The sequence below is a fragment of the Protomyctophum bolini genome (genome assembly GCF_963924005.1).
Source record: "Protomyctophum bolini genome assembly, chromosome: 19".
Lineage (NCBI taxonomy): Eukaryota > Metazoa > Chordata > Actinopteri > Myctophiformes > Myctophidae > Protomyctophum > Protomyctophum bolini.
In genome coordinates, this window is record NC_137880.1 from 23372209 (window position 1) to 23398796 (window position 26588).

The window sequence follows — 26588 nt, forward strand, 5'->3', positions numbered from 1 at the left end:
TCATCTCTTGATGATCTTTCAGATGACAAGGACATCTATAGACAGCGACGGAAGCTGTATGCCCAAGCAAACATGCTATAGACAAAGCAGCATCAGACTCACTCACAGTGGCCTATAATGACTGTATGAGGCTGCTGCTGAGAGTGCCAAGAAGCTCCAGTGCTAGCCAGATGTTTGTTAGTGTCGGGTGACCTACCTGCTCTGCTGTACTATGTAACCGTATGTACAGGTTCATGTGTAGGGCATCTGAGTCAATAAACGACATCATCGCTGTAATAACGGAACCTACACGCAGTTCACTCAGGTTCTCATTGAGATTGAGGAACCACTGGCGCACATGCCTGTATGTCAGAAACTGAACAGTGTGGGATATGTGCATTTTTATTTATCTCTTTTTATTTTATATTTACTGTTATACTGTATTGTTTGTGAAATTGATCCTCCTGGGTCTGAAATAAAGATTGATTGATTGATTGATAAACCGACTTTGTGGTGCTCTTCCAAGACTTCCCATTGGGAAAACCCAATCCATCCAGGACCTAATTAGACCACACTAGGTCACTATATTAGTCAGAAATGTAAATGGCACGTGGTATAGTAAGATGTTAAGGCTAAAGGGATAACACAAAAAAGTCCTGGTTACTTGTTTCCAATGTGGTCCCCTATTTATTCAATTCATCAACAGAGCTTAAATACCGTTCGACCCAGGTGTGTAAATGATAGTAGTGGTTTTCAACAGGATTTACCCTGGAATGCCAAATATGCAATGATCAAATATATTAAATAACCCAATATATTTCTCACTTTACACTTTTATCCCTATTATGTCATTATAGATGAAAATGTAAAATGTTCAAAAATAGCAAAACAATTGCAGATCTACAAGCTTTACACACGATACCGGCGTATGGCAAAGTATTCATAGGGCTCTTTATCCAGTGGTTACAGGAAACACTGTTTTGAAGTATTGTTAAGTTACCCGTCATGGTGTTTCCTCCTTTGTACGGTAGATTGGCCACAGCATTCAGCAGGGATGTTCTGGTTTGATGGGCATTGAGATGCCACTCAGTCTTGGGGTCTCCACTATACTGGGCCAGACCTGGAGAACGAAAAACACTTTCATTGTCAAACGTCACAATGATAACTAATTATGCTTGTATCTCACATTTTGTTTATAGTGTCATGTGATTAACATTTTACACACTTAGCAATAATAAAGCAACAACTTACACTGCTGGCTCCGTTAACACCCTCTCAGTGAGATGCATAGAAAACAACAGCAAAATAGACCTTGAAGTCCACTTTATGACAACATTTAACTCAAAACACCACTAGTTGATTATAAAAGATTATAATTAAGTTTATGCAGAAACAGAAACAAAATGTCACTAGAGGGATCAGAAAGGATCGATCATTACCAATCTGCACTCTCTCAGGGCTGATATCAAAGACTCCAACCATGCGAGCGATGAAGGAACGGACGCTTTTGAAGTTCAGACGACCGATACTCCAAGATCCATCGACCAACAGCACAATGTCAGCCTGGGCGGTGGTCTTACACTTGGCATCTGTTACACAAGGGAGAAAGCAGTGAGCGAGAGTTGCAAAACAACCTAGACACCCTGTGGATGACCAGGCCATGAAACATTAATTTAAAGAAGGATTTGTGTAGAAACAAGTGCATCAGGGGTTTAAAGAAAGAATTTCAAAACAGAGAACTGAAGTTACGTCAAAGAGAAAAAAAGAGAAATGCACACCACAATCATGACAAAAAGTGTAATATACAAATGCATACATAGTAAATAACGTTACACAACATATTTTGAACATCATATAACACAAATTACACTGGCTCTCATATAAGGCATTATATAACAGCTGTCAAGCATTCTTGGCTGGATTAACTGCTTTCTTCCTTGAGGGACTGTGTTCCTTCCATGGCAGTCTTCTTCTTGTATATCCAAAGGCTCAACCGCCCTGTGGCCTTTCCAGAAAGTGAGCCTGTCGCCCCCCATAGCAGGAGCGAGCCTTCCTTGACAAATTGATATATGACAATTCCTCTGCCAAGGTTATTGCACATTCCTGTTGCTCTCCGAACTCGCTACTCCGGTCACCTTTGGGGGCGAAAGCAGTCGCTCGCTCGCCCCAAGATTTTGCAGGACGGGCCGCGAGGATGCACTCAGTGGCCACGATGGGAAATAAAAATTGGACCCTGTGTCTGCAATTGAAAACAGGTTAGGAGAAACAATTGATTTATCCACACTTTTAAAAGCAGAATTTTGAAACAGATGCTTGACGAGGGGAAAGCGGAACTGCGGTTGAATGGAAACATGGCCGCAGTCTGTTTGATTTTCTACCTCCCCGGTAAACAGACGACTCATCTGTCCCTCAAACATCCCCTTCATAAAAGCAGATGTCATAAACACAGATGGACCTGAGAGCCTTGTGATGCAATACAGACTACTATGTGTACAATAAAATCTGCAGGGCTGATTTAACTCTTGAGACTGTACAAAATGGACCTGCAAGGGTCCCAAATCGTAAGAGTTTTGTATTATCAGAGATTTTACAGTGTCTTAACCAGTACCAGTGTCTCTGAGCAAGTGCCTTTGAAAGTGAGTGTAGAATGTGGCAATTTGATTGCTGGATGACTGTGTGTCATTATTGCTTTTGCTCCAGGGCTGAGAGTCAGGTTGATTGACAATGAAAGCGAACACCGTCTGTAATATTTATCTCACTTTATGGTTCTAGATTCTAGAATGATGGTTGCATTACAGTACAGTATGTGTGCAAGATCCGACTCTGTGAGATCTGAGCCTTCCTACCGTTCGTTGGTGGTAATGTTGTTGATCTACACCAGGGGTGGGCAACCACCTCTTTTTGGTCTACTGTACCAGATGATCCAATTGGTGAGGTGATCAAAAACAACCATTATTGTTTGATGTACATGAAACCAGATAGTCAGAATTCATCTTACCTTTTTAATTGTATTAGATTATCACTAATTATGCATAAACTATGGATGCCAGGTTAAAATTGATTAAATTACTCATTACTAATTAGCAGCCTATAATAAGACGTAAAAACAATAGTGATTTCCACTGTCTGGCAGTGGGTGATCGCACAGGCCTTGGAAAACGGCAAGCAATCGTGTGCCCGAATAGGTTGCCCATCCCTGATCAAAAGGAACTGAATCAGGCCTAAATGTATGACGCGTAAGGATGCAAGTAGATCAATCACACCTATAGCACTGTAACGTGCCTTCCTTGGAAAAAAGCCTCCAAAAGAGGCAAGGCAAGCTAGCCAGTCATCCAAGAACTCGTCTGGTTCGGTGGCGTCCGGTGTTTGAGGTTCTACATGCTGGGACCTGTGTGTGGAACATCCTCCCCATCTCCTGCTTCCAGGCCCGGTGGGCAGTGTGTCACTGTGTCTGCTCTCCATTACAGCAGGAATTTGAGCCCAGGGTCAGTGGCTCCTCGGGGTCTTATAAGAAGCATAACATTTTCCTAGCTGCATGCGGCCCTGAGCTGCTTACTCTCTGCATTGTAAAAAATCTGTAATTGCTAGCAGAGCACTTTTTCCCCCTTTCCATTAGCAGTTATAGCCAAAGTGAAAAAGAAAGGGGAAATATCAACTTTTGTATGGGTAAAAAAAACTATTTGGCCGACGGATATGGAGTGGCTAAGACTGTAAACCATTCTGGGGCCTAACGAGGATGTGTGTTTGTGGTGACGCAGTCAAGGTTGGTGTTTTGTGTTGTGTGTGGGCTTCTCACACGATGGCAAATAAGCAACATGTGAGGCGAGACATTTCCGATTCGCTAATTTATTAACGCCAGTATCAACATTTTGGCATGTGTGGCATGTGTCGTTTCTAACCCACCCCCCTCCCCGAACATGCTGTGATATGTGGCGTTGTAGGAGTGGATGAGGCAACTCACGCCAAAGCAGCTAAGAGCAATTTGCTTCGTTAATCATAATCACATGTGATTGATATTTGATCCATAATTCCAATACAACTCTGATCCTAATTCTCCCTGACAGGAAATAATTCAGCGTTCTGGCTGTGTGATATTTCACAAGTCGGGCCACTCCTTTCGCTGTTCTGGTCTGCACTCTGCAGCCTTGCTTTTGGAGCGCTGCTGTTGTTCTGTGCGTATACTAGTCCAGAAGAGAGGAGGCCTGTTTATTATGGTACTGTGAGATGTTTTACCTGATGAATCTATTAGAGGGATTTCAGGAACCTCCACGAGGGTGGTCTTCTCCTCCCCTGCCAGAGGTGAACTCTCTCCTCCTTCAAACATCCCAAATACGGCCACGGAGTACTTAGTTCCTGCCCTACAACCAAAACGAATTAAAAGTCATCAAAATCAATGTGTTTATACGTAGCTGCAGACCACAATATCTACAGTGTTTGTCTGAGAGTGTCCTTACTAATCCTGCTAATTGAACTCTAAAGTAAAGGGTAAATTTGGTACCATTGTATTATACCACAGCTACCTGTAGCTATGATATAGAGTAGACAAATCCGCAGAACGGCAACCATACTGTAACTGCAGTACCAAGTAATAGGCTGCACAATATAGAGTTATCGCATTGTTATCGAGGTATGAAAATGCGCAAAAAGGCAACGATAGCACGATATATGGTCAATATATCGAAAGCCAGCAACATCCCTCTATTTTAGCCTGTGCCCCTTGGAAAATAAACCACCACTCTGTTGCATTGTTGTTAGCCCTGTTCCAGTGTGTTAGCAAACTCACTAACACACTTTTTTGAATAATGTTTAGTTTTCAATGTTGCAACACTTAAAATATAAAATATGACATTTTAATGGTAATATCGTATATCGTATCGATATTGCAATATTTGTCATAAATACAGAGATATAAAATGTTGTCCATATGGTGCAGCCCTAGTGTCTAGGGACACTGCAGCTAACATTGCCTACAGGGCAAATATCCCTGGCCTTGGCCTCTCTATAAATCTCACCTGAGCTCTTCTAGGACCACAGTGTTGTCATAGGGGCCAACAAGAAGCTCCTCCGGGTCAATGTCATTCCCACTTGGATGGAAGGTGACCTTGTAGCCCGTAACATTTCCAGGAGCTGGATCCCAGGTGACTCTGAAACTGGTCTTGGTGGGTTCAGAGGTTTGCAGGTTACGTGGTGCTTTATATGGCGACACTGAAATAAGACAAAATAAGGGACGGGGGGGCCGGTAAACTTTAGAACAAACTCATGGCATCAAAAAAGAAAACAGCAAAAGAAATAGAAAAGAAAAGCACAAAACAGCTTAAAACTTGGCAACAATACAGAGGTTTCGTTGAGATCAGGCATCCCACATTCCATCCAGTTTCTCATTAGTCCATAATACAATTCCTTGAACCCCAATGTCATTGATTACAGAAAGCCAAGGTTCATGCCGTGAGTTAGTACAACTAGCGGGTGAATGATAGCGGGTGATTTGAGTGTCCAAGTGAACAGGACAGGATTGGCACTTAAGGGCCATTAGGGAAACCGAAGTGTTTCCTGAGCGCAGCGTATGTTTTGAATTGTTTTCAATGGGAGTATTTAACACTATGCTAGTAGAAACAGCAGTAGCGTGGTGAGGTGATGAGTGGCTATTCTGAGCTGAGCTGTGCATGTCTGGCGCTTTTTTCTGTGGTCACAGAGAGAAAAATCTTCAACTTTGGGTGTTTTAGAAGAGTGCCTTGCGTTTTAGACCCGTTTGTTCAGTTGTCTAACACGACCCTACACGAAACAAAACAACAACCTTAAAGTCATTAGATTTTTCCGTTTAGTCCTCAAGTGGTGGGAAAAAATGTGCCATTGACATGTGATAATGGCTCTTATTTCCAAAGCAATGTGGCTTTTTCAGGAACTTTTGTGAATCAAGTGTTGTTATTTGGAAAAAAATGGATTGTTTCAAGATAACGTGACTAGACTCGACCTGATTCAAGAGCATTCCTGAAACACATATTGAGCCACATCGGAAAGAAATAAAATTACCTCACCCTAGATTTGTTTTCTCTTGCTTTAACGACAATAAGATTTAGAGACTGAATACATAATGAAGTAACTCATTCAAGATGGACATTTTTTTGGCAGTGCACACAATACACAATAAAATCCTAAGTGTTACTTGAACTATGAGAGGGAAAGAATGGACCCAAACAGACCGTTTACGTTCCGATTGGATCCATTTTTACCCTCTCGGAGTTCAAGAGATACCACGGACTTTGCAAGTGCACCGTCAACTCTGGTAGGTTTGAATTATGGACCAACGTACATGTGGTTCCTACTCCTTGCCTTGCTTTGCCTTCTCCGCGCTTGTAGATGGGGTGAACGGTGATGTTGTAGGTGGTTTTCGGTTTCAGGTTCTTCATGACAGTAGAGGTGATGGTAGCGGGGATCTTGAGGGCCACTTCGTTGCCCCCCGTGCTGGGGACATACTTCAGACGGTAGTTGACCACCTTGCCCGGTGCCGGCTTCCAGCCCACCCTCATGGTCCGCTCTGTCTCGTCCGACACGGTCAGTCGCTTACCCGCCACGCTCGCTGAAGACAGAGGAGGCATTCAGATATTGTTATAGCACATGAACCCAATCCTTTCTAGATCAGTAGTTCTCAGTTTCAAGATTTCTCAAAAATGTTTGAGCGCAGTGAGCTTGTGTATGTGGTATTTTTGAATAGCCAACGCAAAAATCTAAAATGACACAAATGCATTCACGGTTTTAATAGGTTAACATTTTAAATTAAACAAAAAAAAAGCTCAAATAGTTTGAATTGACTTAATTTAATAACATCTGTGACTGCTAGACCAGGGGTTCTCAACGTTTTTGGCTGGGGACCCCCGGAAATGCTTTGGCCATGTCTCCCCCAATACAAACTGACTGCAAAAATAACCTTAATATTAGAGAAAATAAATCATAAATGAATACTGTGAAGCCAGATATAATCATTAAGGAAAGTTTATGCATGTACTATGTGTACCATGTAAACTCTTCATTTCCATTTTCCAGCCATTCAGTTGCAAAAAGAAATCACACCCGTGTGAACTGAGTGGTGCAACTAACCCCCCCCCCCCCCCCCCCCCCCCCTCCTCCCCTCCTCTCTCTCTCTTTCTCTCTCTCACTCATTAGCAGGCAACAGTGCAGCACTGTCTCTCTCTCTCTGTTTCTGCATGGCACAACAGCGCCCCTACTGGTACTCATGAACACATACATAGGTGAACCAACACATAGGTGAACACATAAGCGGACACGGACATTGCTGGTTGTAGGAGTGGTTGCACCACTCAAAATGGGGCTAGCACAGTGGCTCTAGACCACTGTGCTGGTCTCATTCACCAGGAAATTCAAAGCATATACATTTTATGTTAACATCATAATTAATATTGTTATGCAATGTTTTTCAAATAAACTTGAAATTAAATCAGTGAATAACTAAGTAAAAACTAAAAAGTTCGATTCATGCAGCCAGCTACAGGTTGCGCAACTGTAACAGCCTCAACAGTTAGTTTCATTGTACACTGCTTTAAAGAAATGTTCTACTTCTCTATTGTTATCTCTTTCTAATTGTTCGTTATCAGATAACTTGCAATTATAGGATTAGCAATAGCAACTCTCATATTGAGTCATTTGGGATATGAGTGTTAGCCAAATGACTCAGCTCAAAGGTAACTAAATGATACATTAACTCTTTAAAGGAGAGGTGTCTACAATTTCTTAAGGCTTGGATTTGAGAGAGGCCAAGGCCCCCCTGGAGGTTTCCTTGAACAGGCTGCTTTTTGAGGGCGTTTCATCCATGTGTGTTAGAGAGACCGGGGGGAATATATCATCAGTTTTCTAAAGGAGTCTCGTGTATGTTCAAATATACTAGTATATGTTACACTGCAGAAGGCATGCATCATTTTAAAAACATTCCTCTTTAGCAGTGACTGGTGTTGTCTCAGAATGCATAGCATATCAAAACTGTCAGTGCCTCTCTTTGGCACTCCGCGGGTTCCAACATTAAAAAGCAATAAGAAAGTGCTTTGTCCAAAAACACTGGAAACCAGAACCAAAGGCCCTTAATTCACAGGAAGCATCAGAGATGATCACATGGGACACGTTGACACATACAAGCCTTTCCCTTGAAGTGTTACAAATCCAAAACATTAAACTGATCTGGCAAACAAATTCATATATGGAAGCATGCTTTCTTATCCCTGTTTCAAGACAATTATGATCAGAAATCACAAAACTGAAAAATGTTCAAGTCTGGGGATGAATTCCGTCCATTCATCCATCTTTAACCATTTATCCGGAGTCGGGTCGCAACCCCCTGTCTGCCAGGGGGTCACCCGTCTGAGAAAACTCACTTCGGCCGGTTGTATCCACAACCTTCAATTTAATTGAATTGCCAACTTCAATTGGCTGATTTACTTCAGCGCACCAGCAAAGTCATTAAATTAATAATTGTTCAAAGATTGTTGGACAACCACTTCAGACTTCAGAGACTCTATACATCCACGTATGATAACAGCATGCTAGGGTTAGCAAGGAATATCACCTCTAATACTAGCCATGTTTTGTATGGAGAGTATAGGTTGCTGCCTTCAGGAAGGAGATATGGGGCTCCAATTTCGTTGCCGCCTTTACCCGCAACGCGGCCCGCAATTCAGCCGCTGCCCGAAAATTACGAATATAGGAGCTTTCTCTGTCCCTTAATGGTATTTGTCCAGCGTCACCCGCTATCTTTTTTGCAGACACCGGTATTTGCGCCTAGAGGTGTGGTCATGGGCATGCTGGCACGCTTTCCCCTAAATTGCTATTTTGGTCAAACACATTTGGGAAAGCGATTTTTAAAAGCACCCGTAAACCGTATGCCAAATTAGTTTGGTAAAGAGAGGCGCGCGCAACGCCTCAAGTCCGTGTAGTGCAGGCTGCGTCATCTCCCTTATTCTCCTATGCATCTCTTTGTAATATTCATATAATCAGCAGAAGTGAGGGCCTGCCACTTCCTTGTGTTTATATAATTGTATAGTCAAAGAAGTTATTTGTGCTAGCAGCCAGGCATTGTGCAGGTGCGCGATTCCATTTGTTTGTTCAGTTCATCACCCCATAGCAGCAAATGGGGTTTAATCTAGACCGAACTTTCCTTTTCGCTTCATACCGTTCCGTAGAGACGGCCTACACGCACGATCTATATACTGTACCAAATGAAAGTCCGAATTTCATAGTTTAGTACTTTGAATCTTTGACTCAATGAAAAGACGAGGTTCTTGGCTCTGTGCATGTGGAGACACGCCCATTCATCCAAACATAAAAGTCCTGTTTGATTGCATTAAACAATGTTAAACTCACCAACATTGCAGCTGTACGAAAAGCTTGAATTATCCTCTTTCTATCTGCAAAGTTATTGTTTCATAAAAATCCACCATAGAAACGTTATAAGCTACTTTCTGTCAAGAAATGCCCTGCATTTGATTATATTTTATAATTTTTGTTTTCAATAACAATAACATTCAATAACATTTTGCTGCCTCCTGCATTATGTGACATTTAGAAACAGGTATGACGGTTGAGTGATTTCCAACGAGCGCTTCCAAAATCCAACACTCCATGTGTTGGAGTCCAACTGCTCAATGTTTTGCGACTCAGTCTAGATGAGGGGGGCGTGTCCTGATGGGAAAATCATGCATGTGCATACTCTCTATTCAAAGATTTGTGCCGAATTTTTAAGATTTTTCTAAAATAGCAGACCTACAAGCTCGTAGCGCGCCACTCGGTGGCACGCTATGAGCTTGTAGATCTGCTATTTTTCAATAGCTAAAGTATAACATAATGCTTAGTTAAAACACCAAAAGGGGTTCCCACCCAGAATGGGTTAAGGATTTAGACAGGTAACCAAAATACCAACTTTAGTGGGGGAACACCCCTTCCCCACTGCTAAATCCCAAAACAGTGTACAGTATTTAGAAAGATCAGACGAAAATGGAGCCCATGGTGTTCCAGCATACAATAAGATCAGATTGAAGGTCTTTTGTCCATCAGTCGACTTTGAGGCTTAATCACGATTTTAGCCAGCAGTAGACTGAGCTGTGAACATTGCTCTTGCCTGTATGTAATTGTACAGAAAAGATTTTTCTTTTCTGTTTCTCTGTGTTATGTCATGTGTTGCATACAAGGCCGCTGGGTCGCAAGACAAATTTCAGTGCAAACTGACAATAAAGTACTATATTATATCATATCAATTATACATGTAACACTGCTCACCATCTGTGGTCTCCTGTCCAGTGAGCGGATTTCCCTCTCCATGTCCGTAAGCTGCGAGTACCGACACCCGGTACAGTGTCTCTGGGGTCAGACCGTCCAGCTGTGTATTGGTCACATCCCCGGGAACTGTCTTCTCACCGGACTCTGTGGAGAACATGGACTTCCAGCGGACCCGGTACTGTTTCACGTTACCAGGAGCTGCGGTCCAGGATGCAGCGAAGCTTGTGTCTGTTACATCACTGGTCACCAGATCTTTTGGAGAGCCCAGCTCTGAAATAACAAGGAAGGCATGAGTTCAGTAATGTGCTGGACAGAGGCAACTGTAACTGTATTACAGGTGGGAATGCTAATCAGTATTATATCTCATTCAACTAACTATAGAGCCAAAGTCTGTAAAAACTTGGAAACCATTTGCCTGAATGAGCTGGTTGATTTGCTCAAAAGAATAAAGTAAAGTACACTGCAACATTATGAGTGTATAGGCTAAGTGTTGAATTAAACACTCACGATTTTGCCATGTACAAGTGGACAGTTCACCAAACTAGGTATGCTGCACAATTAATTGCGAATAATCACAAATCATAATTGCAAAACTTGGCAATTATTTCAAAGAACTTATTTGGTCAGCTGTTGCACCTTGCCCTTGTCCCCTCACCAAAGTTGAATACAACCAGAGCATTGTTCAACCCATCTCCCCATCCATCAGGCTCACAGAGGAACAATAAAGGCATTCAATTAATTTAAAAAAACTAAAAAAACTAAAAACGTCTTTTTCCACAGAAATTTATAACAATCGGCAAATATTTGGCAGAAAGTACACAGGGTTTAAGTGGTTAACAATAATCATGATTGATAATCGGGATTATAATATTAAGCAGAATCATCTGGATGATCATCGTGCAGCCTTACACCAAAGACACAAAACCTGAAAGAGATCTGAGCGCTATGCTGGCCAATGTTTTTCCCAAGATTAATCGGAAGGCTCTTCCACCAAGAAATACTGTGAACGAGAAGGAGAGACTAACACAGATGAGGCATGCACACCATCTTTTGCAAAATAACATGAAATTAGAAGTCACTTTCTTTTCTATAGTCAGTCATCTTAATATAATTGCGAACGCAGTGATTGCGAATGCAGTGAGCACTTACTATGAGACCTAGCAGATCATGTCTGTCTGTCTGTCTGTCTGTCTGTCTGTCTGTCTGTCCCGCTTTTGTGCCCATATATGGAGCTGAGTGATTTGTGTCACCATGACTCAGCCATAACCATATAAGGAGTCCCCAAAGCAGCTATACGTCCAAAACCCAAATATGTACGAGCTGCGTTCGCTTCCCGCGTTTGCGCGTCTTACTGGTATATTATTATATGACAACGGGTCATGCTGAGACGCGTTGTGAGTAGGTCTAGCTACTTTTTTTTAAATGTTTTAATTTAAATGAATCTTTAAATATTTACTATAAAATTTCAAGCTCAAGTCAAGAACGGGACTAGAACGGGACCACATCATAAGCTTCAGCTCAGAGCCAAGAAACTAGAGTTAAATGAACACTCTGGATCTTACCAAGCGGTCCGAATGAACTCCTACGTTTTGCATTACAAGAGTGAATGTAGAGCGCAGAATGTAGAGCAGACGAACCTTGAGGTAGATGCAATAACGAGCCGTCTATGTTTTGATAAGCGAGGGATTATTTAGGCTAGATCTCACATCCTTGGACTAAACTGTCTTCTGACTGCATTTTGACATAGTGAGTCTCGACTTTGCATTTACCTTTTGTGATTTTGTTTGTATTCTAGTTGCCAGTGTATATTGTTGTGTAGTGTTTGCCTGTGGCTATAATAAAATAGTAAATACACAAATATACAAAAGGATCCAACTTTTGAGTGTAGTTGACTGGTTGAAAAGGAGCTACAGTCGGAATCCATGCCATTGGCTCCTTTGAACCTTGATGATCTGTTCCACTTCGGAAAACGTGTCTGGCACAACAAACATGCTTCTTTCTGGGTCTGGGACATTTGAACTGATGTACAGGACAGGATATTGACTATAAAGTTCAACATCTGCACAAATAGTGTATGCATACAGCAGGTTGAACGTTACAGAGCACAGAAGGGTTTTGAGAGAATGTTGTGGTCATATTGTGTGACAGCAAACACTAATCCTAGCTGAAGTGCATACGGCAGCCCTGCTGGCCAAAAATATCTAACTTTGTTTAATCAACCGAGCCAAATCTCATTTCTAACCAACGTATATAGTTTTCTATAAATTGTCCTGAAGTCAACAGGATGACGTACTGTAACTTAAACATGTGCGAATGGTGGAAGTGATATGTGATTGCAACTGTAGGTCGCAGATTATAATGAAAACCTGCAAAGCTGTCAGTCAGTCTGTCCGTCCGTCCATCATGCCTTGTGCTCCATATATGGCCGTCTCCATATATGAAGATCACGACACAGACCTCATCAAACCCTGGATATCCATAAATGGAGAAGAATGGATCATCACCTAGATCTGCATACATGAAGCTGGCCAGCAACTCTACATCTGACCTCAAACCATTAGATCTCCATATATGGAGCTGATCTGTTCTGACCTTCCATAATCCTTCCCCACCCCACACCTTCCTCTTCGATGTCTCCCTTTTAACTGATACCTGTCCATTTAAACTCTAGACGGGCCCAGCAGCCGGCGAAAATTAGAGTTCTCAACAGGCCCGGCCCAACCTGGGCCCTAACTGAGCTGGCCTGAGGCCCCACCTGGTCTTACAAGTTAGCAAACATTTTACGCTCTACCCGGCCCAAAAACGTCAATTAAAAAAAGGACATATATGGGCATTCATGTTTCAGCGTGACCTCGCCATTTAGGGCTTTATAAAGTATAATGAGCTTAGAGTGTGACAACAGGTTTCAAAGGGGGCGTACGTCTAAATGGCAAGACATCCAAATGTCTTGCTGATCGCACAGCATCCAGTTAAACAAATAAAATAGTCACATTTACAGTAACGGCATTTGCCAATTGCAATGTACAAATGTACAAAACTGCACATTCATGTGACTAAAGCACATAGATGGGTGCATGGTTTATCATCAGTCAAATGAAAGGAAATCACCACATTCACCACAATCAAAAACAGAAGAAAATAATAACATGACAAATGAGATCTAACTTCTAATCAGTTCAGCGTTAGCTAAACAAGCGTCTTTTGATATCAGCAAAAACTGCCTTCAGATAATACCCAGAAAAAGGGAGGACATTAACTCCGACCGGGAGATTAATTTGACAAATCAACAAGTCGGCCGAGTCTGATTTGAGGGATGGGTTTTCCAAGTGCAACGCCAGAACAATATCCATCAAAACTAATATTTCTTAGTTTTCTTCTTAGTCAATTCCTCCAAGGCTAGATCAATTCAAAATGTCTTTCTTCTTCTCCATTTTCAATTGTACCCCATATGTGCTGCTGAATCAGTATGTGCAGTCTTTCAGGCCTCAACACAGAAAAGTCAGCTACCATTAGACATGATTAGGAGCGAACGTATAAGCATTGAACTTGCCCTGGCAGAGGATGCCCGTGTTGTTCAGTGTGTTCAACCAAACAGGGACAGGTCTAAGTATGACATCATGGCTTTGAGTCTGGCTCAAGTATCATTTTTACGACCCTATAGGTCGCATTTACTAAACCAGCAATTCCGTGTGTCACATTACACCTCCATATATGGTCACGCCTTGTGACATCACGTCCTCCATTATGGTCACGCTTCCACGCCTCCATCTCTATATATGGAGCTGACCTGTTCTGACATTCCCTATGTTGATCCTCCCCACACGTCCTTCCTCTTCGATGTCTCCCTTTTGACTGATTCCATTCAAACTCTATAGACAGGAAAAGTTATTAGTGCAGCCGGTGAAAACTAGTTCTCAACAGGCCCGGAACTTAAGGCCCGGCCTTACCTGGGAACTCATCAAACCCTGTACACTCAAGACACTGCCCCCGCTGCCACCCTTAGATCTCCATATATGGTGCTGACTTGTTCTGTTCCGACATTCTATATGTTGATCTGACCTCATCAAACCCTGTACACTCATGTGTTCTATTACTTTTCAGGTTTTCATAGTAATCTGCGACCTACAGTCGCAATTATTACTAATTACTACATAATATTAAAGTACTGACAGACTGTCCTGCATCCACCATTAGCCTCAACCTTCTTCTCCACAACAACAACGGCCATATAAAAAAAGAAGGGCTTCAGGGAGCCCTTTCCTTCTCAAAGCCTGGACATCTTGACAGTCTGGAGGCGCTTGACAATAACAGCCGCAGACATCGCAGCTCAGATGGACGATGGAATCTGGCACCAGACAGAGCTGCTGCCTGAAATCCACTGCTCCAACCTTATTTTCCACAGGTCGTCATGAGGAAAAAAAACGAATGAAACCACAGTAAATTTTACACCTTTCTCAAATCTTTCCACCTCTCTTGTTTTCTGTCTGTATGTTTTTCTGTCTCTGTCTCCATTGATTGATTGATTGAAATATTTATTAACAGTTTGTAGAATTACCGTACATTTCAAGCACAAACTCAATACAAAGACTGTTAACTGTGGCCCAGGCGGTGGCGTAACCGTCTGGGCACCCGACTGGTAATCCAGTCGCAGTGTGCCGCGGGTTCGACTCCCGACACGGCCTTTACTGCATGTCTTCCCCCATCTCTCTCCAGTTTCCTGTCAGCCTACTGTCTGTCCCTTCAAAAAACCAATAAAAGGCGTAAGCCGCAAAACAAAGACTGTTAACTGTGAGTGGACGACCCAATTAAGCATTACACTCCATCTATCTATATATCGTCGATGTCGGACAGAAACCTTGTATCTTCATATTTATTTATAAAAAAAAGAAATGCCATGATTTAATTCGCTATTTTAAACGTCATCATATGACAGTGTGATGCAAAAGAAGTGAAAATAGCTCAGCGTTAGCGATAATGACATGCCCAAAATAATTGATGCCAGGTTGAAAGTGGTTAAGCCTGTCTGTGTGTTCCATTGCTATTCAGCCGATGGAATGCATTAACATTGGATCTCTATTGGAACTCTGGCTTTCTTCCATTTCCTGAAAAGCTAAGGTTTTGGACATACAAGGTTTCCACCCGACAGCGGCGACATCCTTCCATCTGTCAGAGTGTCGAACCAGCACCGGATCCTGGCCAGATGCTGAAAACTACAGTTCAGTATCCCCACTCAATGTTCGCTGTTAATAAGCTCCAATTCTTTGGTCAGAAACCACTTGAATCTTTTCTATGCCATGATGACATCATAGCAGAGCAGGAAGAGGGGGGGGGGGGGGGGGGGGTTCCAGTCGATCTCAGTTGCTGAAATTTCAGGGATGATGGAAAAAATATGTCCTGTATTTCCTGGCTTCACCTCCTACTTTTTCATTTTGATTCTTGGCTACTGTAAAGAAAGACTAGGTGGGTTCATGTGTACCATAGCCTAATAAGGCACCCACGTTGCAAAGGTTATGGGTTCCCCAGTGTAACTAAATGGGTAGTGTGTCCAGCAGTGGTGTGTAAAGTAACTACTGTAAGTACATACTTAAGTACAATTTTGAGTTATTTGTACTTTACTTGAGTATTTCCAATTTCCAATACTTTTACTTCTACTCCACTACATCGCAGAGGCAATTAACAATCTTACATTTACTCCAGTACATTTATTTGAAAACGTTAGTTACTAGTTATTTTTTAGATTTTGATTATTGTTACAAAACATACATTAATGAATTCAGCCCTATATGCATTTCAGCCATTTGAAAATAGCCGAGCTAACTTACTTTTGGTACTTTAAGTAAGTTTTGATACCAATACTTTGTATGTACTTTTACTCAAATACATTTTGAATTCCGGACTTTTACTTTTATTTCTATATTGCAGTATTGATACTTTTACTCAAGTACAAAATTCAGTACTTTTTCCACCACTGGTGTAACTAACTGGGTAGTGCGTGCCACTGACACCACAAGGGGTTGGGGCCATTCCCTGTGGAGCCGAGCAGAACACGACACCACCAGGATTTTAGTTTTCCCAATTCATCACCAAACAGCGTGAAAAGTGAAGGATCATGGGTTTCTCAGTAGGGCAGACAGTGGTTGCAACTGTATTAATTGATTGCCAGAGTCCCGTGGTGGGAGTTCTGCTCTGGTTTTGGTGAAATATCAAGTAGTTCCTTTTGTGGGGGGCACTGGGGGTACAGAGACAATGCCCAGCCAAGATGTAGAGACAATTTTCATCACTGAAGCTGATCACTGAAGTCTTAGCCTTAAGTATAGCATGAAATCAACCAATATGAAGATATAAAAATGTTGATGTATTTTCAAGGATGTGACACGATGTGAGAAACCCAAAAACTGTGCAGAGTGAAATCCACAGCGTTAATATATCCATTTGTAAAACTTTTACTGTGCACATATACTGATCCCTTTCCAAGATTTAGAGGCCCTTCACACAATCCAATGCAATGTTTTATTGGTCAATCAGTTTAGCGTAGAACTAAAATACACAGTGAATCGAACAGCCACTTGACGGCGGCAATTTTGTTATAGCATGATGTGCTTTTGTTGAAACTGCATTAGACTGCGTGCAAGAGGCTTAGGGAGCATTTCCTTGTACAAGTATTATATTTTTAAAGGTTTGTGTCATGAGTACCTCCACAGATAATGTGAATCGTATGCCGCGATAAAGTGACATACCGAATGTATCTTTTGCAACAAAGTCGATTTTTCGCCACGAATAAAAGCATCAACTATATGAATATTCTAACGTGAAATATTCATAGACACATTTTCACAGGGGACCCTGTGCTGTGGCAAATGCTAAGAACGTGTGTTTGCGAATATTTCTGATGCCACGACTACGTGGCACTAATATTGCCATTCCAAAACTGTCTCAGTAGGAATAGCCCCAATGCTACCACAGATCTAAGTTCCATTCCGTCTGGGGCCCACATGAGCGCAAATGTGTGCTGTTGTGGTACTGCCGTACTGGCACACTGAATGAAATTTTGACTACAAACTGCTTTGGCAGTATGCGTGAAAATGGTAGTCTGATTATCAGACTCTGAAGCTTCCTGATCCTGATGCTACATCTATCATAGCATATCATACGATTTTATGCATTCAAATAAGTTACAGATTGTCGTTTTAACCCATTTAGACCTAGTTTAACCTATATGTTGTTTTACCTTCAATGCCGGCAGCGCCCTCGAGTGTCACATACACCTCTGTGTCTCATATACCTTTTTTTTTTTTTTAATAAGGGCTTAATTAGGGGTTTCATTTGGGGTTCCCTCGGGGGACATGTGTACAGTACAGTATAACTGACCTTGTCAAAAAAATAATCACCAAAAGTGGTGAAAATTCACGAGATCTTTTTTTTGTTGTTGTCCAGATCTAGCACTATAAGGGAAGTCCTGGTGAATGTCAAGGTTTTGGAGCTGGTCCAGTGAACGTTGAAGCGCAGGACTTAGTGTGCAGTCCACAGGTTCATGCCAAACTGAGGCTGAGGATGCCAGAGCTACACAAACAGCAAATAGGCCTAATTTATAAACACGTTTGTTGTGACTTTATCCTACATTCCATCATGCAATCATTATTAGTTACAAGCAACAGCAAAAAAACATCTAACATGCAGTACATGTAATGATATCATTATACTATAATGATAAGAAATCTGCCAATTATCCCTTATTATATTTAATGACATGAATTTGTTTTAGATTTTGATATATCAAAGGAACCTGATAAAAACAGCATAAACCAGTTGATCTTGGCATCAATATAAATGTTCCATATCATCACAGCTTCAGTCGGATACAAAAACATAAAAGTGTGTGTGTGTGTGTGTGTGTGTGTGTGTGTGTGTGTGTGTGTGTGTGTGTGTGTGTGTGTGTGTGTGTGTGTGTGTGTGTGTCCGTGCGTGCGTACGTGCATGCCTTTTATAAATGAGCTGCCAGTGAAGCTCAATATGAGCTATTACAGTGGAATCTCTACCAATGGTCATGTGTAGAAAAAAGTATCCAACTGGGCATTGACTACTTTATTGTGTAAAGGACAAAAACGTTACCAAAGCAATGGCAGCTATTTATTATTTTTTTCTAGAAAGATAACATAACTATTCTTGTAATGAAATAATGTTTTTTATGGAGGAAATCAGTTTAATACAGTCTCAATCTATTTAGAAATGCAAATAGCCTTAATAAATGTTCTTGTCATTCAAAAGAGAAAATGTATTCGTTTTACAAAATGGTAAAATGGAAATTTTGAACTGGCATCCACGTGGTAAAAGTTTCCAATACCATTCTGATACTCTCAGCCTGATGTTATGCCACTATGGGTCTACTCAGACATTGGGATGTTCTACACGAGACACATGCTGTGTATTGAGACGCTGCAGATGGAACAATGAACACAGGCTGCGGACAAGGCTATTAAATTCCAGACAAGCCTTCACAAGGTGGAATGGAAAAAGAAGGTACAGCGAGCCGGGGTGCGGTAGGCAGAAAGAAAGAGACAGACAGAGAGACGGATAGACACACAGGCAGACCGACAGAAAGACATGGCTGCAGGCAGACAGATACAGAAAGAACGAGAGAAAGACAGACAGAACTTCAGAGTATGTACAGAGCAATGACTCAGTATTCCCTGGTTTCTCCTAACCACCCTGCCCCACCCTTCTGCACCTCTCGGCTCCTCACACCCCATCACTCCCCTGCCCCGCCTCAGCTGAGATACATTCCTGACCCGCCCCACATGCCCACTCTTGGCTGTTATAAGCATAGAATATTAAAAGGATAGAGACTAAACTAGCGCGAAGCTCCGCCCCCTCCGCTATTCATGTCAGTGGAAGTTGCTCAGTGGCGTTTTGAAGCACCCGGAAGGCTGCCGGAAGTACCGTCTTTTCGCTGATTCAGCATTTCACTTCCGCATTTGGACACCAAATTTTGGTGTCCAAATGCGGAAGTGCACCCAGAGTGCACCTGGGCTTTACATTGGGCGCTCGGTTGCACGGGGTTTCCTCGGCAAGAATCCACGGGTCCGCCTGCAGTCCTTCCTCTTACCACTAGGGACCAGCGCTTCAACATTGGAGTGCCTAGCTGGCCCCTTGGTTATAAGTCTGTAGCACACAGGCTCCCCATCTGATCAGGTTACTGAACATGTCCAGTGTAATTGCTCATGCAACCCGACTCTCTTGTCCGACCTCTGGCGAGAGTGGCACTGCACTAGACGTTGACTAGAGCAGTGGTTCTGCACTAGACGTTGACTAGAGCAGTGGTTCTGCACTAGACGTTGACTAGAGCAGTGGTTCGCAAAGTTGGGTCCGGCAACCGCCAAAGTAAAAATGGAACAAATGGAACTAATTACTCCATATTGACCTTCTTGGAGTTATGGGGGTCCGTGTGTGGCCTAATGCATGCTATACTGGGTGTCCTTTACGTTGGACTTAAGTGGAGTAGAGAACTGCTGCAGTACAACACTCTGGCCACAGCATTGCAGGGACTGAACTTGAGACCCTTTGGCCCTTGCAAAAGCACTAAGCCTTATACTGCCTGTCACCTCTGAAATATGTGGGTATTATTTATTTTGAAGGGCTGTTGGTTGTTCTGCAATCTGGTGAACAATGACACTTTGATCTGTGCCTATAGTCAAGTGTCTTACTATATAAGATCCTAATCTATATCGAGCCACAGTGGGAAGCCAGTAGCCACAGAGTCTGTGACAGTCAAATGAGTTATTTTAGCTATTTCTTGAAGTGATACGGTAGCAGTGTTTCTGTTAGGCCTCAGGGCAAAAAGAGTGACCCCCACCCAGCCCCAAAACATGATCACAAAAAAACGGATCCTAGATCTCTAGAGGCGCGTGCAGCCGACTGCTGGAGTCGACCTTGGCAGGAGAAGCAGATGGTTCCACTCTCATTCTCATCCGCTGTCCTGCCCTTCGTCTTTCATCATTCTCTCCGTCTCTATGGCACTCTCTTTTATGTTTTCCACTCGCACCCAATCTCTCTCTCCCTCAACTTACAGTATTATTCTCGCCCTCTCTTTTTTTTCAACCTCACTCGCTCTCTCGATTTCTCTTACTCTTTCTTTGGCATGACAACTCTCTTTCATTCTCCCTCTCCCCCTCCATCTCGCCCTTCTCTTATTGTTTATTAGTCCATTTAATGACTCCATCGTTTGAAGTCTCCCTGGGCACTGAAAGACAAGCAAGTTTGTAGCGTTGTACTCTGGAAAGGAACTCAGCACCACATTTAAAATGAGCTTGTGTGTTTGACCACCTATTCATTCTATTGAACCGATTATGGTCAAGAGAGTAACAAAACCTCAAATATTAGCTGGTGGTTGAGTTATGCAGTCATAAAAATAAGGAAAGTGTGATCAGATGATCATTCCAGTGCCTCAGTGGTTGTATGTGGCCAACGTGCAATGCTTTTGCAATGTTTGAAACCATCTCCAATTATTTGCGTCATCTTCATTTCATTTCTCCACTGTTATGCCTGATTTATACCTACCTAGGTGTGCGCCAGTAATTGCGTTTCCATCAACCTGGTTTTTTTGCGCATTTTAGATTGTATGCATAAATCCCTGAATGGAAACAAAAACATCTTCTGAACAGTTTCAAATTCTTCTTATTTTATTTTTTAAATAATGATGTATAGCAACTAATGAGACACAGAGGTAGCTCACGGATTATAACAATTATAGGTTGTACCAGGTCTATATGGGTTAATGGTTAATCTTAATAAGATCATATCTCATCACAATACCTTCATGAATTAGTTTAATGTGCGCAACTTGCAGCTCCATTAATTAAAGTCTTGCACTAAATCAGACAAATCAGTTCAAAACTCGGGTTAACTTTGATCCAAATAAAGTCCATCATTTTGTATTTATTTTCAGTCAAGAACACTAAGGACCAAGGTAAACTGTGGGCAAGCCAAAGTTCTGTGTGTATCCTTACCTACAACTATGGACTGTACCGGTGGTGAAAGCCGGCACAAGTTTCGGGGGTGTCACATTAAGATCATACGATCATGAGCAGCCACCTACTTATAAAATAATAATATAATATAATAATTATTCTTAACCGTGCACTTGCACGACAGCAAACCTATTCATGGGGAACATTCACCAAAAGCAGCTGATCTACAAGCTCACAAGCTGTCATGATGTTGTGCAGCCTATATATTTTGGTTATTTGATTTTATATAGTGCTTAAATTAGTCCTTTAATGCAGACCGATACAAATAAGGCAACATAAACCCATAATAATTGAATAAATCTGGAAAACATCATTGGTTTGTGATCAGTTTGACTGCTTAATGAACAGTAAAGACATCAGGATTAGGTTAAACCTGGCTGTTAGCCTGGTCCGGAGCAGGCTAAGTCCAAAGCATAAGTTTCCATGGTAACTAATGTAGCATCACTTTCATGAAACCGAATCAAGCCTCAACATATCCAGGTTAACTGGTTAAGTTAATCTGGCAAGATCAACCAGCTTTCATGAAACCGGTTAAGCACTGATCCAGGATATATTAAGCCAGGATATGCGTTAAAGCCCGGCTTAATCTCTAATCCAAGTTTCGTGGAACGGGCCCCAGCAAGCCAGAGATGTTAAACAAATCAGAAAAACAGAAATAACGTGTTGTTCACTTACCCTCTGTCGTTGTACCCCTGCCCTCCAGGGGGTCTCCGGTCCCGGAGGCGTAGCGTGCACTGACAGAGAGCTCGTACTCTGTGCCTGGCTGCAGGTTCTTGAGGAGGGTTGCTGTGTGGTCCCCCTTCACCGACACCACCTTCCTCTCTCCACCGGCCACGGGACGGTACGTCACGCGGTATTGGAGCACGTTGCCAGGCGCTGCCTCCCACGCCAGCTTCATGGTGGAAACCGTCTCGTCAGAGACACGCAGGTCACGAGGAGAGCCCCTGGCTGGTACAGAGAGAGAGAGACACGCAGGTCACGAGGAGAGCCCCTGGGCGGACACAGAGAGAGAGACGGAGGTGAACATACTATACGTCATGTATAGATCTGATCAGATCAGTGTTCGTCAACCTGAGGTGCGGGGCCCCCGGTAGGGCGAAAAAGATTGCCCTACCAGGGGGCATGAGGCCTTGTCCGTTTTACTCTCTTTCGTTTTAAACATGTTCATAACTTACTCTTTTATCCCCCGTCTGCCTGTATGTTAATGTTTCCAGCTTCGCTCCAAGACCCAAAAAAAGGTTTGGGAAAAACGTAAGTACATTGTGGGCTCCAAGACCCAAAAAAGGGTTTGGGAAAAATTTAAGTACATTGGTTTTGGTGCTTTGTCATGAGCAAACCTCAAAGTCATTGTTTTGCATCTATTCATAGTTTTAAGATATGGACACGGTAAACATTGTAATAGGAACAATATTGTGAGCCATATTGATTGAGGGGGATAAAAATCCATCTGAGGGTCAGATGTCCGTTCCGAGCCTAAGAGGCGAAAGCTGCAGGAAGTTTGGTTCTTTAAGCACTGCAAAAGAAGAAGTCCATTGTAATATAGGCTTATACAAATTGCTGTCTATAATTACAAAGTCGTTGAGTCTTAAAACCAAGTGACAACACCATTTCTGAATACAAGAAGCACGATGACATACTGAAACAACTGGAAGAGATCAGCCTTGTTCCATATTTCTTCTCATTTCGTAAAGATCTTACACGCACGTTAAGGAAATAAAAATAAAAATTGAGATTTGTCAAGCAGCTGTTTGTCTAAATGCATATTCTGTAACATCCTCAGGGAGTTTCAGGGAACAGAAAGAATGCCGTTGCTGTGGTGAACAGAAGTAACTTTTGTTTATTTCGGACAGCTTCCTTAGTGTTTTGGCTTGAAGCCTATAAACACCAGTGTCCTCCTCCACCAAGCAGAGTTTCACTCTCTGTTCCAACTTCCCAGCATGAGCTCTAGACATTAGTCAGCACACTGTACTAGTTATTAAAGAAAACCTTTTTTTTAATCCATCTAATTATCTATCAATGACTCGTCCTATGAAGCCATTAATTGAGCTAAGAAGTGAAGTTAATAAGAGGCCAATCTTAAGAGCCTTAAAGCCTTCTCTTTGAACCTGGATCATCAGTAGGCCTTCCATTGCTTACACCGTGAGAGTTGTTTTGGAGTTTATATAGTTTAGCCTTGGCCTCCAAGTACTCCTGCGTCATCAAATATTGGATGATTGGCTCAGGAATGCGACAATAACAAAAATATTCTCCATGATGAATTCAAGACTTCATGGGGTGAGCAATGGAAAATACGTATCTTTTGATTTGAATTTACTATTTACTAACTATTGATTATTTTCTTAGCGATTATTCAACTAATACATTTTTTGATTAATCACAAGCCTGTAGATCTGCTATTTTCAAATGTAAAATAATTACTGATCGATTATTGTATTTATTTTTAAATAATCAATGAAAATGATTAGTTAACTGTTGCACCTGCATATGAGTGAGTCACTGTTTTTATTAACGCTATGTATGTTATTGTCCTGTTGACAGAACTCGTCTCCGCATTCGACCTGCAATGTCGCAGAAACGCTGACAAACATTTCCTCATAACGAGATAGTGATGAGATGATTTGAAAGTCCTTTATTTTGAGATTCTCGTTGATAGAAAACTAGGGGTAAAAGTATCAAAATGGATTGTATTTGGAAACAATGCAAGTGATGTCACTCTTTAGGCATAAGATTTTTAGCGCTTGAGGCTCAACAGAAGATTAAGTGAGTTGTTCAATCTGCATGCTGCGATCCCACCCAGCAGGGTGTCTTCCACTGGCTCTCTCCAGAAAATCACAATGATAGAGTGGATAAAGCAAGGGGATTACCGGCTCAGGGAGGAGAAGATGGCTTTCCTTGTCTGCTCTTCTACACCATCTATCACTCTGGGTACATCTTTACCAATTTGCTTTTCCAGCTAAAATAAAACTAAATAATCCCCCTGCCCCCGTTTCCCTCGCTCGCAAGACAGAGGATTTCTCAGTTCTTCTGCTAAGTAAGGAAGAGTTTTTTTGTAAAATTCAGATTTTCATTCTTTTATAGTTCTGTATAAATAAAACCTAGAATTTCCATCCCAAATTATAGTATATTATTCTTTTTAAAAGTCACACAAATTGTACGAGTGATATTTGTTTGTTAAAATAAGTGTGAAATAGCTCCATATTCTGAAAGTTGAATATGGAGACTTCCCTTACTGAACAAACACTATAGAAATTAGTAGCATCAGAATAAGGGACTTGTGGAACATGGTCTCTGGACCTTAGTTTAGCACACTGTGCATTGGGCCATGTGCAATAAGGGCTACGTGCAATATGGACAGATCTGTTTTTCTTCTTCCTCTCATATAATTATTTATTTATTTATTTAAATGACTACTGCTCAGCTCATGCTACTGTAAATACTGTACTACTGTAAATAATGTATCCTCCTTACTGACATGTTTGCACCATTGGTGAGATGCGAAACTGTACTGTACATTGACAATAAATTGAATCTCATCTCAACCGCTTACCCCTGTGTCAGATCGGTGGTTAGACTGGCATAATCACAGATACCGATATGACCCGATATGACAAATAAGGGCCGATCCGATACTTTTCCCGATACGGATACAGTATCGGGACATCTCTAATCAAATATAGATGCTATACCTTTCCTTTGTATTATTGCTCACCTTCTTTTGTGGTTCCGTCAACCTGCATCTCTGGCCCTGCTCCTGACCCGTACTCTGGGGTGACAGTGACGCGGTAGGTGGTTTTGGGGAACAGCTGGTTTAGAACAACGGTGGTGTCGGGACCGTCCGTGACCGTCTCCATCACGGCACTGTCTCCCCTTACCGGCACGTAGGCCAGTCGGTACCGGAGCACGTCCCCTGCGGCCGGCATCCATGACACACGGAAGCTGTCCATCGTCTCATCGGATACCTTCAGGTTACGCACTGGGCCTTGCTCTAAAATGAGAGCCATATTATATTAATACACCGGGAGATGGTCTGGTTTCGAATTTGCACTGAGAGAATATTGAGAAACCTCTTTGTTGCAGTGTTGTACGCAGATAAAAATATGAAGAAATTAAGAAATTACATGATGCATTCGTGGCTGTTCCACTGCATTCTATCCCGATTTCAGTCCAGATAGTTGAAAATACATGAAAGAAAACCGCACAGACTGACCTTCCAGTGTCGTTTCATGACCAGTGACAGGAAAGCTGTCTCCTTTGTCATACTGGGCAATGATGTTGACTTCGTAGCGGGTGACCGGCGTTAGGTGGGGGAGGAGAATGGTGCGGGTGTCCCCGGGGATAGACATGGAAATGAAATGCCCATCGGTGTCATCGACTGGCTTAAACTGGACCAGGTAGGACTCCACATTGGTGGCATCAATTTCCCACGAGGCCCTGAAGCTCCTGGATCCCACCTCGGAAAAGGACAGGGATTTTGGTGCGATCAGCCCTGGAGGGGAAAAGGCAAGGATTTTCAACATAGCTATTTGGCCCTTTGGCTTTGAGCTGTCAGGGTGAGTACTATGTTGCAAGTTACATTTAAGAAGATTTAAGCCCAATTTAACGCGAGTGCCAAATATATAGTCAGATTTCACCAGTGAAATACACAATACATTGGAGAATTAAAGCCTGAGTAAAATGGTTAATTAAAGAGATCTATGACCTATGAGTCCAAATTTGGGCAAGGTTTCAGTCAGATCCAAGCCCCCTTAATTCCCATTAAAAAATGATTACAATTACAGTTATAATACGTATAAAAGATATGTGAATGTATGCAAATTTGCCTTGCCGGTGTGCATAAGACATATTTGCTGCTGATCAGTCCGTTTTTCGGGAAATAGAAACACAATTCCAGACATTCAAAGACAATGATACATCATTGTCATGATGTATCCTTTAGATATATTTTTTTGGTCGACATAGATGATTTTGTTTTATGTACAGTACACATGATGAGGTCTCTGCACAGACATGAATTTAATTATTATTATTATGGCCTTATTATGGCAAGGATAAATGTTTAATTTATTTATTTTTAAAAGTTTAATCCATGAAGATAATGCTGTTGCTGCAGCATCCAGTTATATCCAACAATGTACATGGGCATCCTGCCCCTGCCCGTCAGTTGCTGCACATGGGCACCGACATTCTCGCTCTCTCCTCCCTCTTTCCTATCTCCACTGTCCACTAAACAGAGAATCGGAGTAAACCACAGATGTAGCCAGTGATTAGTGGCACCAATTGGGGTGAAAGGTTAGAAAGATTCCATGG

At 42.0% G+C, this 26588-nt stretch overlaps 1 protein-coding gene across 17 annotated transcripts in view; it reads right to left on the bottom strand.

Moving 5' to 3' along the window:
• col12a1b (collagen, type XII, alpha 1b) overlaps positions 1–26588 on the bottom strand; it is a 151982-nt gene that overhangs the window by 108661 nt on the left and 16733 nt on the right. For all 17 annotated transcript variants that reach the window (XM_080791241.1, XM_080791251.1, XM_080791244.1 and 14 more), the window contains exons 11-19: positions 25489–25767; positions 24991–25266; positions 21957–22229; positions 10258–10527; positions 6290–6556; positions 4992–5184; positions 4213–4337; positions 1419–1568; positions 980–1099 (exon numbers count right to left, since the gene is read on the bottom strand). In XM_080791241.1, coding sequence (XP_080647367.1) covers positions 980–1099; positions 1419–1568; positions 4213–4337; positions 4992–5184; positions 6290–6556; positions 10258–10527; positions 21957–22229; positions 24991–25266; positions 25489–25767 — 1953 coding nt within the window. The remainder of the gene's footprint in view (positions 1–979; positions 1100–1418; positions 1569–4212; positions 4338–4991; positions 5185–6289; positions 6557–10257; positions 10528–21956; positions 22230–24990; positions 25267–25488; positions 25768–26588) is intronic.